Genomic DNA, 13,870 nt, shown 5'->3' on the forward strand with positions numbered 1-13,870 from the left:
AGTGTCGGGGAGCATGCACTTTTGTATGGCGACGTTGTGATTTGCTAGTGAATTCCTGTGCGTTATTCTCCTAAAACAGTAAAAAATATTAAGATACTTCTTCATACAAAAGGAAGATTTAGTGCACTCCCCTCTACTGTTGTTTTAAAGACAAAACAATACGTCGAAAAGTTAGAGATACAAAGATCTAAGATGGATAATATGTACTCTTCAGGTATTTGGTATTCACAATTATTAAAAAAGGTGCACATTTTGCACAAAAATTGTATTCTGTCATCAGCGCTTTCGATGTCAATTATTGTTATGGAATAATTTCCGCAATGGAAAAATCTAATACCTCTTCACAATTATTCATTCATGCATATCATGACGGAATTGCATTACTGCGACCAATAGTAGAATATGACGTTACATTGGTTTTCTGTGTTGCGAAACTTAATTTCCGAACTATCGCTTCATCATGTTAAGATGTAGCATGACGGACGATACAATGAGAAGAATTGAGACGTTACACAATAACTGGCATGAAATAGGTTTAGGCCTAAACTATCTACAGTATGGTACGTTTCAGGTGATTGACCACGAACATTTTAATTTGCAGAGGAAAACATATTATGAGTCCAACAAACATTTTCCTTACGACAGCTTTGACCAAAGAAAAATGCAAATATTATACAGCGGTGCTTTGAGTTGAAATGCGAGAAAACTCATTTTCACCATCTTGCGGCAGGTTTTTTATCGACTTCATCTCTAGGCAAATTGAGTGACTGCGCACAACTTTCAATGGAGAACAAAGTACAGTCAGTGTCGGCACCCACTAATGCGAGAACCAGGGATTGAAGACTGCCCCTTTAAACATTATAATAGAGATCACAATTCGCCTCTCATTCTATGGATATATCGCAGTGCCTGGGTTGAGTTGGAAGCGGTGATGGATCTCATGATCGTTTCGGCACTTAATTTTCATCGACATAAAAAACGGCCTTGCCTCTTTGATACAATTCTGATTGATGAATTTAGTTTGGTGTTTAATTGCTGGAAAATTGGACTGATCATGGTATTTAGATATTATAATTACCGTGAGACGACAACATGAGGCAATGTGTAAGACTCATTCAGCGTGAGAAAATTAATGACGGGCCGGTGTTAAGCTAAGGCTGCGTTCACAAAAAAACACTGTGAAAGGGGGGGGGGGTGTTGGAGGAATTCAGGGGCATTCGAAAATTTTAGGGGTAGTGGAGGGGGACTTAAAAGTTTTGCAATGCTTATAGGGGACCTAAAATCTTTTTGTTCCTTTAAGCTTTACGTTTATTAGGTAATTCAATGAAAAATGAATAACATTTCATCCAATTGTTCTAATGTTAGTAATAATTACACAAAACCTAGAACCATTTTGTCACATTTCATGACTTTTATCTCGAAAAAATCTAAACATGTGTGATTTTTCATTTAAAAAAGCCAACAAGTGGGTCTTAGTAACGGGGCAGAAGCTGCAACTATTGATAATTTTTTCAATATTTCTATGCAATATATCAAATACAGTTTCTAGCCGTCTCTGTACAGCATGCTGAAACACACAATATTTAGTTTGTCAACAAAGCTTGTATATATAAATATGTCTTGAATGATAATGGAATTAGAGTCCAGACTTAAAGTCATTTGTCAATGATACAAATGCATGGTATACATTCACTGGTATTGGCAAGCTGAATACTGGACAGTTCAACATGCTGTAGGGACTTGAACAAGAACACGATTGTATAAACTGAACAAAAATATTGTCAAAATAATCAAAGTTAATACAGCTACTGCCTTGCTACTGCAGTGTCACTGTCACTGCATATCAGCATGACAGAGATAGCTCTGACTCTGATGTAGCTGAAGAAGAGTTTTGGTCAAATGACGCACATGACAGTGAAATCTACTTGTACATAAGATCAGACCAGAGAGCAACACATGGAAGACCAGGAAACTTGAAAGTTATCGGGGATTTTTGAATTCTGGCATATGAGAATAATCAAATATTAAAGAAAAAAGATGGAGTCACCATGCTTGATTTTCTAAATATTCACATTCTCATCGTAAAATAACACAAAAGTAAAACTTTGAACGTCAACAGTAAAAGGTCTAATTTTAAATGAAAAAATGTGGGATTATTTATTTTCCAACAAATTTGCCATTAATACACCCAAAATTTTAGAGATGAAAACGTTTATTTATGGAATATTTAACCTTCCAATATTGTCAATTTTGAGCAGCCTCTAAGTCATATGTCTCGTACTTTTGAAAAAAAAAAATTTTTGGTAGGTCACTTTACTCAGTTTTTTCATAATTTGGCAAAATGTAGCCAGAAATTCACAATTTGCATACTCTCTCATCATGATCGTCATTTTATGTGCTCTTCAGCACGTGCCATTGACCTGCCAAGAGTTGGATTGAAGGGAAACAGTCGTCGGAACTGCACGTGTGCGAGTTTCTTGTTTACAAACGATGTATTTCGTACACGATATCTAGATGCAACTTGTCATCATAGCATCAACAATTAAATTATACGATGTAGATTATGACAGACATGTTTTAACTTTCACCAATCACCATCGCACCTTGGATACAGTGTTGCAATTGGTCGTATGGGTCCCATACGACCTTTACGCGCAGTTCCGACAACTGTACCCCTTTAAGTCAAGTCGGCCTAGACCGAGAAATCCTAAAAATCCACTGATGCGTTTAAAAACGAATCAATTTAAGAACTTGTCTTACGGGGATATGGCTGTACAAACTGCTAATAGGCCTAATAGGTAGTGTCGAACATCTGCGAGTAGAACTGCTTAATACATGTTTCTTTCTTTGCGTGCATCCCTAATAAGTATGCGGCTATATGATAATTGCGGGGGGGACTTGAAAAATTTTGATCACATAGACGGGGGAAATTGAAATTTTATTAGGTCACTTCCTCCAACCCCCAATGCCAACCTCCAATTCCGCCAACCCCCCCAACCATTATTTGTGCACGCAGCCTACCTTTATTGGAAACAGGAATGAGGTGGTACGTGCAACTCTCTCGATTTAGTTTTGAAATGTCGAGACCAAGAGTGAATTCTGATGCAATAAAATACACACATTGCCGCTAAAGTTTGTAACAAAGTAATTAAGGAAGCAAGTTTTATCACTGACCTAATCTAATATGTCTGTATCACAGAATACAGCCGGGCTAGAATGAGTCTGATATACACACTTTATAGAGGCTAGCAATTTGTACAGTACATTGTTTTGCAGCCGATAAGGAAGTCAGTTGACTTTATAATTATCAATTCTAAGCCTGATATAACACTTATGTAGAAGTCAGACCAAACTATTTGTATCATTTTATTTCTATTTTAAGCTTATCAGTTGTTCAAATATAAACCTTAAAACAATAGTGAGCTCCATGTATAAATTGCGAACTTCAGAGAATTAACCGCCCCTTTCACTTTTTAACTGGCTCACACCCACAGAGAGTGTGCCTCCTCGCGCATCATTCTCGCGAGCTAGAGCTGTTGTCGTAAAAGGGTGTACAATTTACGACGATGTTGCGCATGGACAGAAAACAAAAACACCGATATTATTTAGAAAGCTAGAGGGTCTCTATTTTACCTCGGTAAGCTAGGGATGTGCCATGTCATTCAAAATGGCGGATGACAAACCGCTAGCGCTGCAGCCTGTGCAGGACGAACATATCGAAGCTAAGCCGGTTAGTAACACATGTGTCCCTGTCTGTGCAGATTTACATGCCCAGAATCAAACGTGAAGCACCGTTTTAGAAATTTCTATGTAGTTGCTTTGACACTAGCGCTCGCTATTAGGATGAAATTATTGTCACGTTAGCAACTGTGTCATCGGCATACCCGAAGCCACGTACGCAACTGCTAGTGAGTAGTTACTTGTTAGCGCTTGCAGTGTCAATCAGAAATTAAAAGGAATCATTACAGACCACGATTTTAGCTGACATAAACAGCAGTTGTTAGAGGTTCATGGGAGTGATTTTAAAGCAAATACAAAACGGCACACGGAATAACCCATACAGTTTCGCTTTCTGATTGTAAGCGAAATGAATGACAAGAGAATGCTCGATGTGTTGTGCCAGAACAAGCCGGTAGCTGGTTTCGATCTCTCGATGTGTTCAAACTCCTGTCCCTGGTCATTCACCACATCATAGTACGAGCTGGCTTGTATGTTCACGATGAGTGTCTGTGTTTGTATTTTAGGGTACGGATTGTTTATACAGTTTACGATTTGTCATGTGTGTAAAGAGACAATTTGCAAGTAGATTTCACACCACATCAAAAGTTCAAGGTCAAGGTTGAGCACATACTATTACTACATAACATGTACTAGTAATATACTTGATCTCCAGAATAATGGTGAACATCTGTCATGTTTCAAATGAGAAATACTTCACTTACACTTTGTTGATTCTCTGCGTTCCCTTTCAGACAATAGATTTGTCCAAGTTATCAGATCAAGAGAGGTGGAAGTAAGTTGGAGCATATTATAAGTCAGTTTTCTGAAGAAATGCACAGCACTCTTACGTTGTCATAGTAGACATGCACATATTTCTGCCATCTCGCCTCCATTCTTGCATATTTCGTTCAGCCTGACTATAGTAATTTATAGGAGAGGGGTGGAAAATTTTAAAATTGGTTGTGAAGGAAATTAAAGAACAATTTTATCAAACATGACTAGCATATTTTATATAACTTTGAGAAAATGTATGGTAAAGCACATACGGTAGAGAACATCTTACTGTCAATGGGTAAAGTACTGTTTCATAATTTATACTGTAGAAATAACGGGCGACGCGCTGACCATTGATGTTTATTTGTGGGCAAGGGCGAGAGGAAAGCCCAAAGTTAACGGGCGAGGCTTGCCGAGCCCGTTATTTTGGCTTTCCTCGAGCTTGCGCCCACAAATAAACGTTAATGGTCAGAGCGGAGTCTGTTATTTCCATTATATTATCAGGGAACCCAAGAAAACTGTCAAAATTTCTGAAAATTTCAGGAGCGAACGACAACTGGGCCCCAGAAACTGAGCTACTGTATACGCGACGCACTGTCATGCACGCTGTAAAAAAATTGGCAAATCCGAAGATGCTTTCAGAAAAATGTATCTCAACTTGACCTACAAGTGCTCCATTTTATTTTGTGAGTGATTGTGTTTGAGCTGTAAAGTTACGATACTTTGAGTTGTTTTTCTTATTATTCATATTCACGGGCATGTAAACAAACCATTGCTGTGTATTTGTGGTCAGTCACGTGGTTCAGCTCGACCAATCAAAATGCGACGGGCAGAGCATGGTAATATAATGCCCAGTGATTTTCTCTCAACCTCGTCTGTCCATAGGAAATGCTTGCTACATGTAACTGCTATTCAGCAGCAGCAGCAGCATTATCCTCCTCCTCTTCCTCGTCCTCCTCCCCTATGTATCATGCCATCCATTTATCTTTTCCCAACAATCCATCTATCCACATTTGTGGAGGGAATATGTCTTTATGTGCTATCTTTTCCTCCGTCATTTTGACATTTATCATAGATCTGTCACAGACTCACCGTTTCCAAGGTACATTGATAGTGACGTGTTTCTTTTTAAACAATTTTGTTCATCAGAATCGAACATGAAAGACTCCACGCCAAACACAAGGGCCATGAAGCCATGCACGCCGAGATGGTGCTCATACTCATAGCAACTCTGGTAGTGGCTCAGGTGCTGCTAGTACAATGGAAACAGAGACACTTCAAGTCCTACACAGTGAGTATCATAGAATTGTTTAATGAAACATACAGGAACGAGTCAGTGTCACACAAAATGATTGTTGTCAGTTTTGGTACCATTTGAGATGTGGGCCATGTAATCCAAGTTTGGTACCCAGAAACATGCATAAAGGGTACCCGGTAGTTGACAAAAGTTGTCTTGAACAGTAGTTTACAGAGAAATATACTCAACTTTTTCATATACATCTATGGTTTCTGGGATCTACCAGTAATACTGTACATAGTAATGACCTGATGATATACATGTACTGTAAACCTTGGCATTAATGACTTGGCAGTCACCATATCATACGCATTGTTTAACGTCATGGCTTGTCACCAAAGCCATACAACTCTACCCTCTGTTGTATTTTCTAGTACGTGTATCTTTGCTCTGTTTGTGAAAGTTTCTTGTTTCACTCTAGAAATAATGTCAAAGTACCAAGGGTTCGACTTGTTGCAACAACTTGAATGTGTATCATTTCTAATGATATTGTTGACAAAGCTTGGAGTTATTCTAGACAAAAATGTGATTGTGGACAATCACTTCACCTATTGTACTGTAACATTATTTTGTCATTGTACACAGTGTTTTGTGTTTGTGAGGCTAAAACTTTGTATCAACACACTTTTAGAAAGAAGGTTATGTACTAGAACAAAAAATAATGATATTATTTATTGTCAAAAGTCATAACTACGGCTACTTTGCTTTTTGAGCTCAGGCAATCTGAGCTATTTTACCAATAAACTTCAACTGTGAATGTACGTAATCAACAGAGAACACTGGTCATAAATTCAACATTTCTCGTCACTCTTCTCACAGATGGTGACATTGGTAGGCATGTGGGTGATACCTATCATATTTTGTTTGAGATTACAATGGTATCGTTTCATCATGACCTGGGTCATCTTCTCAATCATCACAAGTTTCATAGTTTTTAAAGCAACCAGAAAACCTTTACCGGGTACAACACCTAGGTAAGTTACTCACATTCTGTGTACATTAACCGTTCACAGTGTGTTGAAGTTGTGAATCCTAGATATTGTTTATTTTTGTATTGAAAGTTCTGTGTGGACAGTTGAATAGGGTTAACCCTTTGAGTGCTGTGATTTTCCTATCAAAAATTTGGTGCAACGTTTGACAAATTTTTTGTGAATTTTTCTGTAAATTTTTGATAATTTTGGACCAAATAGATAACTCTTTCCATTGACTACTGTTTTTGATCAAAATTTCGGAGAAAATCAACTGAAAAATTTGTCTGGATCTGAAAAAATTGTCTGGGTTAAATTTTATGAAGGCGACAAAAATTGACATGGCACTCAAAGGGTTAATGACAATATTGATGTTCATTCTTTCTCCGAGATGAAGTTGTTCAGGCAGTGGAACAACAATCAGACATTTTGCTATGACCATGGAAACAACATGGGTAAATACTACAGGTAGTACACTTGAAACTTTTGTGTATCTCTGTTGTTTTTACCTCACAATTATTGATGTAGCAGACAATGAGTGGTGATTCCGGTGACATGGCTTGGGAAGACCGAGTCCCAGTCGTATCATACGGATTGAAAAGCAGTGAATATCTTTGAGTTGAATTGTTAATATTAAATATTGCAATCATAAATATTAATACAGAATCATGAACATTGAACTCATCAATATTAAATATTGAAATGCTCAGTGTTGAATTGCGGACAAATGGAGTGATGGAAAGCATGAGACTGTCTTAATTGGTTACATGTACTGTAACAATGAGCAAAATCAACACTTTGCCAAAGGCTCCATGATTGGTCATCATGGTCCAGCCAAGCCGAATCTTGTTGAATATTATCTGTCTGTGCTCTGTTCACCTTCGAAAATACTGTATCATACCTCCATTTTCAAAAGAACTAAATCATGTTAAGTGAAATGTCAACATTGCAGAACAAATATTGATATTGAAAAATTTTTTTTGGGGGGGTGAGAGTTTGATAGCCGCTACGTGTATGTGCAAATCAAGTCAGTGGGAATCATTGTGAGGTTTTTGCAATGGACTTACACTGTTGTCACATGTGAATTATTCACTGCAAGATCACACTTCTATTCACAAAGTTTTGTAGGTGTAACTTACCATCACATAACATTGATTATGGAATTTCTAGACACATTGCAGTATTATGTATAAAGGTTGGGAATAATTTTGGAAGTACTGGTGTGCTTCCTCAGTTGGTGGAATATGATTTCCTTTATTTGCCATTGGATGACTCTAGTAATATTTACCGGCGAATTTCCCACACAAAAGCACTTCATACAGGGATAAGCATGTCTGCTTACAAGTTATCCATCCTTTCAATTAATATAAGTGCAATATCCTCTTTTCTCTTATCTTTACAGGTTAGTGTACAAATACTTTCTTCTGATTTATAAAATCAGCTACGCCCTGGGCATCCTGGGGTATATAGTCGTCATGTTTACATTGTTTGGGTTCAATTTAATATTTGCCATACGCCCGGACAAGTCCATGGACTTTGGAATCTTAGTACTATTCTATGGTGTGTATTATGGCGTGTTAGGAAGAGATTTTGCCGAAATATGTTCAGAAACCATGGCATCACAAATAGGGGTAAGGACACTATCATTTTCAAATATGTTTTATCATTTTCATTGTTTTTTGCTTATTCTGTATGTGTTCTTCGACGAGAAGAGAAATTGAAAAAATTCTAAAGTTAAATATTTTTTCTCACTGATATGCATAATTATTTTTCTGGTGTTGAGAATGTTTTAAGCATGCTTTTAGAGTGTTTTTGTCGGAAGATGTTAAATAGTAATTATTCCCCAATATACATCTGCAGATGCCTCTGCCGCAAATTTGTTGAAATTAATTAAAAAAGCTACTTGTTGAATTAGTTTTCTTTACTTACATGAAGGTCTACAAATTTGAAGTTTGTAGAAAACTGTTTTCAAACCAAACACGTTTTTCAGAAAGAATTTAGCTTTTGAATTACGCATTCAGAATTCAGTTTAGTCATTCTGTGTTCCGCAATATAAATTACCCTGAGTTAGTGGGAAGAAACCACTCTCTGAAGGGCTTAGTAATGCCATAAATTTCACTGAACATCCATAAATTATTTCATTTTAGCACAAAATAATTTCATTTCAATTTTGCTCCAAAAATGTTTTTATCAGACAGCTTGGCTGAATTTGACTTATTCTTCACTTGAATGTAAAATTTCCAAGCCCCCAAAAAATCACAAGTAAAAAAAAGATGGGAAAGGAAAGATAATTCACGATTTAAAATGATAGATAATTATAACCGTCAGTGTCAATAATCCAGATTATATGACATGTCAGAGAATTTAGGTTACTTCTTATCATGGATTATCAAATTCAGACATTCATAATTGTAATTTATGTATTTGTGTTAGGGCTTAATTTAATAGGCTGACAAGGACATGCAATTTATAGTCTAACAACTTATATACGCAAAGCAGTGAAGGGGTCATTCCCAATTTCAAGAAAATAATCTTACAAATTTTTCAATATGATGCCATTCAATAAATGTAAATTAATACATGTGCCACAATGAGATAATTGGAAGGGTACAGTTTGTCTTTTTGCAGAAAGAAAGATAATTTTCCAATAATAATGGAGGTTGAAAATCTATTTGCATATTCCATTGTTTCACAAATCCACTTATTCACATATGGGTAGATTGGCACCCAAACAGAAGAATTTTCAAACTGTTCTAAATCCCATGAAGCTTATAGGTACTAGTTTCAATGTTGAAATGTGGAAAAATAACTTGATTCTCAGTATCAGAATCAGAGAAAAAGAAAACACAAGCTTATTGGAATTTCTTCCAGCTACCTAAAAGGTTTAAAGCTTCTTTTGAGCAAAGAAAGATCCCCAGGTGTTCATAGACAATCTAAGTCAAGAAATCCTCTGTAGAGTCTAACATTTTGTAAATTTTCACTATTTTCCCTCTGATTGACCAAATGTACGTAACAATCAATGCCTTCTAGCAGTTGTTTACATATGCTCCAAACCTAGTTAACCCTTTGAGGGCTGTAAATTTTCCCGCCAAAATATTTCTGCAAAATTTTACCGATTTTTTACGAAGATTTTGTAATGTTTTTGACAATTTTGGACAAAAGGCAAGTAGTTATCATTGGCTACAGTTTTTGGTTGAAATTCTAGAAAAATCTGAATAAAACTGCCTGTGGTTCATTTTATGTAGGTGGCAAAAATTGACTTTGGCACTGAAAGGTTTAATGTACCAACACCAAATGTAACTGTACCCGTCACACCTTTGCTTTCTCTGTAGTACCATTGATTTTTGTGTCATGATTTCTGAGTATGTGTTCTGTATTGTTTCTGTATATCGGCAGTACTACACAAAAACAGGACTTCCTGGCAGGAACCTTGAGCCAAACGTGTGTGCCGTGTGTGGACAAGCAATATACAGACCGGACGACGACGAAGAAGTTGTAGAAAAAGCATACAAACTCAATTGTAATCATGTGTATCCTCTATCTCAGACGTGTCTTTTGATGAACATGACCCTAGTGGGCTGGAGCGCAAGGCACACAGGCTCTGAACTAAATTTTGTGAGGCGGCGTAGTGTTGGTTTTTTGTGACTGTGAAGTACTGCCAGAAAGTGAAATGTATCAGTTTACAGTTTTCTGATGATGTTATCATGAAGTCTCTGATAATTCTCAACGGTGTGTGATAATGTTGGCAAAATATCTTCATGCAAAAAATATGTTACAACAAGGAGCAGGGCTCACAACAATAACTGTGGTGTTTCATCTCAGCATGATGTGAAGTTAGTCTGTGTTTGCTTTCTCTGTAGTCGTATTTTTTCCATGTCTTCAGATGGAGGATGTAGAACATGTCAGCCAGTGTGTCCTCCGTGACATTTTGACATACACACTCACTCAAAGGTATTCTGCTCAACTCAAGAAACTTCCATTCATTACAAATATCGCTATCGGGCTGGCTGCATGAAAAACGTGGATATTCCTCAATGAATTTAAAGTTCAGAAAGCATAAAAAGTCACTGGGTACGCCATTGCCGCCCTTTTGTAAATGAGCCGATCTTATCCTGAATTGGCAATATTTTGTTTATTCACGATTTCACAAATAAATGTTTTGATGAAAGGGATATTGCCAGCTGATGTGTTGCAAAGCATAGGAGTTTTCTTTGTACAAAAGAGTTACAGTGTATCGTTTACACGGTCCAAAAATACATTCTCTGTATAGGGACACTTCTACAGGTGACTGTGACTCTCATATCATGTATGATTAAGGCACATTTATTCTTTCCATCAATAATCGATCATTATCCTCTATTTGCATACTGAAACAATGCTTGTTAATACACTTTGCATAAATGAATACTAATATGACATGCTTGAAGGATTAGATGGTCCCTGTAAATTAACACTCTGATGAATTCTATCACCTGTGTTGTATTTCCTTGACTTCATACTTATCTCAGATTCCACGAGTTCTGTATACGTGGCTGGTGCATCGTGGGTAAAAAACAGACGTGTCCATACTGCAAGGAGAAGGTGGATCTGAAGAGGATGTTCTGCAATCCGTATCCTTTATCTACATGCTGTGATTATGTTTATAGTGTACCCAGTGACCAGAGCAATTATTGCACACACTTGATGTGCATAAATTGCGCCCTCTACTGGTAGATATTCATCTCATAAATCTACATGTTGAAATATAAGTTGTATGTCGATAGGAATCAAGGTTGTGTGGAATTCTTCAGTACATTTCAGCAAAAGTCTGTTGCACAGATTTTGTCTAGTTCAAGCTATGTTAGAGTTCCCCTTGACCTTTGTGAGATTATTTCGGCTCTTTGTTCGAGAGTACCATTTGATAATCCTTCAAATATAACAATGTCTAAATTAATATGATAACAGTTTTCCTGTAAATTAAAAGGAAGATATTTTTTTATCTTCCTGCAATACTTTAGCCTATCTTAAATCATTAAATGCATCACTTCCAAGTGTTTCATGATTGATTTTTGAAAAGGATAGTTACTTTTGTAAGAAAAAGATGGCAACTGCTGTATTTACAGTCTGTATCAATGACTAAACACAAAGTGCTTTCAATGCCGAAATGCACAGTTATAAAATTGACTTTTCAAAGTATCCTGCAAATGCAATCGCTTACAGTGGCTAAAACATTTCCCATAGAATTGGCGAAAGATACACTTTAGATATTTAATGGTAAAAACCGTGCTTTCTCTTCAGCACTATTAATCAGATGCTCTCTCTGCAATCAATAGAGTGCACAATATTTCCCAGTTTGAATGTTTTATTTGCTTTGCTCTGATGAAAAGATTTGCACTGCCTGTGAATCTGGGAAGGAATGCTACACAAGATAGTTTGCACAAAAATATTATTTCGAGTTTGTTTTATCAATAAAAAGATGGCTTTTAGGAATTTACAGGGTGCATTTCTGGCAATGAATGAGAATGTCTTCAATTGGCAATATACGCAGTAAACAGCTGTGTGACATCAAGATTGTAAATTTCATCCTCAGTTTTGATGCAAAATGAGCAAAACTATGATCTTCAGGCTCTTCTCTGACTTCATTCCTTGACCAGATTTGCTCAGATGGGAGAGACCTCATGTGCTCTACGGGCAGCTCTTGGACTGGGTGCGCTACCTGGTCGCCTGGCAACCTGTCATCATCATGATCGTACAAGGCATCAATTATGGTTTAGGGTTGGAATAGAGAAAACTCATCCTACATTTCGTTAGCCACATACTTCCCCATTTTTGTATACCAGTTACTCAGCTGATGTATAATTTCTTTTGTACCCAAGATTTTATCCTAATTATTGTAAAATTTAATAAAAGTCTCCACTGTTTCACTACATTTTGTCACTATTGTCAGTTATTACAGTGTGACTGAAAATCCTTTATTCGTGAAAATTATTCCTTCAAGCATGATGGCCACAAGGATACAAGTTTCCTCTCTGAGAATTTTCTTCACTTAATAAATCCTGTCCCATAACAGATTGGACTGTAAACGACAGTTTATTCTGCACAGGTAAACTTCCTGCTATTAACCCTTTGAGTGCTGTAATTGTTCCTACCAAAATTTTAGTGAAACATTTTTACCAATTTTTATGAATTTTTCTGTAATTTTTTAATAATTTTGGACCAAGTGGACATCACATTTCATTGGCCATAGTTTGTTATCAAAATTTTTACAAAAATCTGAAAAAAATTGACTGAAGCATATTTTCTAAAGGTGACAAAGGTTGACTTTGGCGCTCAAAGGGTTAAATGTGAAAATCAAGAACGGAAATCAAGGATCACAATCCAAATTTTTGGATGGGAGAGGCAAAATTCATTTCCAGTATTTTACAGTAAATTCTATAAAGCTATCATGCTCTCATAAACCCAGTGGGAATACATTAATTTACATTTTTCTCAAAAAAAAAAGACTATGAAGGCTTAGACTGAAAGATTAGTCACTCGAGGACGCTCCGTACGCTCTCCTCCTCTTAAGAGGGGGGAGCGTAGAGAGTGCCCTTGAGCGACAGATCTTCCAGTCTAATGAAGGTTCTGCAAGTTTCAAAATAATTGCACACAAGCTGTAGACAAGCCCTAGTAGTTCCTTAAAGCCGCCGCTCAATTATCAGATTTATCTAATGTAAATATTATGTACTTGATGAAATATTCAATGGAAAACAAAAGAATGACTAACTGTTTATGGGCTGTTAACACATTCGCTAATGCGAGAAGCTTGGATTAAGAAGGGCGCCTTTAACCCTTATGCATTCAGTAGCAATTTCTGATCATGTACTTGAAAAAACAAAATTAATCTACTGTGTTTAATTCTGTGTTCATGCATGTATGGAGGGGAAGTCCCTAATACCCATATGATGCGTGCAGCGCTAACAGCATAACCGGAATGCATGCATCCCCTTCATCCCATCCCATATCTCAAATCTTCTCCAGCAACGAACGGTATATCAACATTACTTCATAATCTTTCATAGTTTTGCTTTTTCCCCATTATACAGAGAATTTCACTTGCCAATAATGTTGCCTAAAAGTCAGCTTCTGCTGT

The 13,870-nt window shown here is 36.8% G+C and overlaps 1 protein-coding gene across 1 annotated transcript; it reads left to right on the forward strand.

Annotated features, from left to right (window-relative positions):
* Positions 1-3,588: 3,588 nt before the first annotated feature.
* LOC139131474 (E3 ubiquitin ligase Rnf121-like) lies at positions 3,589-12,667 on the forward strand. Its single transcript, XM_070697528.1, has 8 exons — positions 3,589-3,730; positions 4,473-4,513; positions 5,644-5,785; positions 6,611-6,765; positions 8,162-8,390; positions 10,156-10,289; positions 11,268-11,369; positions 12,403-12,667. Exons 1-8 carry the CDS (start codon positions 3,656-3,658, stop codon positions 12,521-12,523), a joined length of 999 nt encoding a protein of 332 aa, XP_070553629.1. The 5' UTR covers positions 3,589-3,655; the 3' UTR covers positions 12,524-12,667.
* The last annotated feature ends 1,203 nt before the right edge of the window (positions 12,668-13,870 follow it).

This window comes from Ptychodera flava, chromosome 4, assembly GCF_041260155.1.
Source record: "Ptychodera flava strain L36383 chromosome 4, AS_Pfla_20210202, whole genome shotgun sequence".
In the NCBI taxonomy this organism is placed as follows: domain Eukaryota; kingdom Metazoa; phylum Hemichordata; class Enteropneusta; family Ptychoderidae; genus Ptychodera; species Ptychodera flava.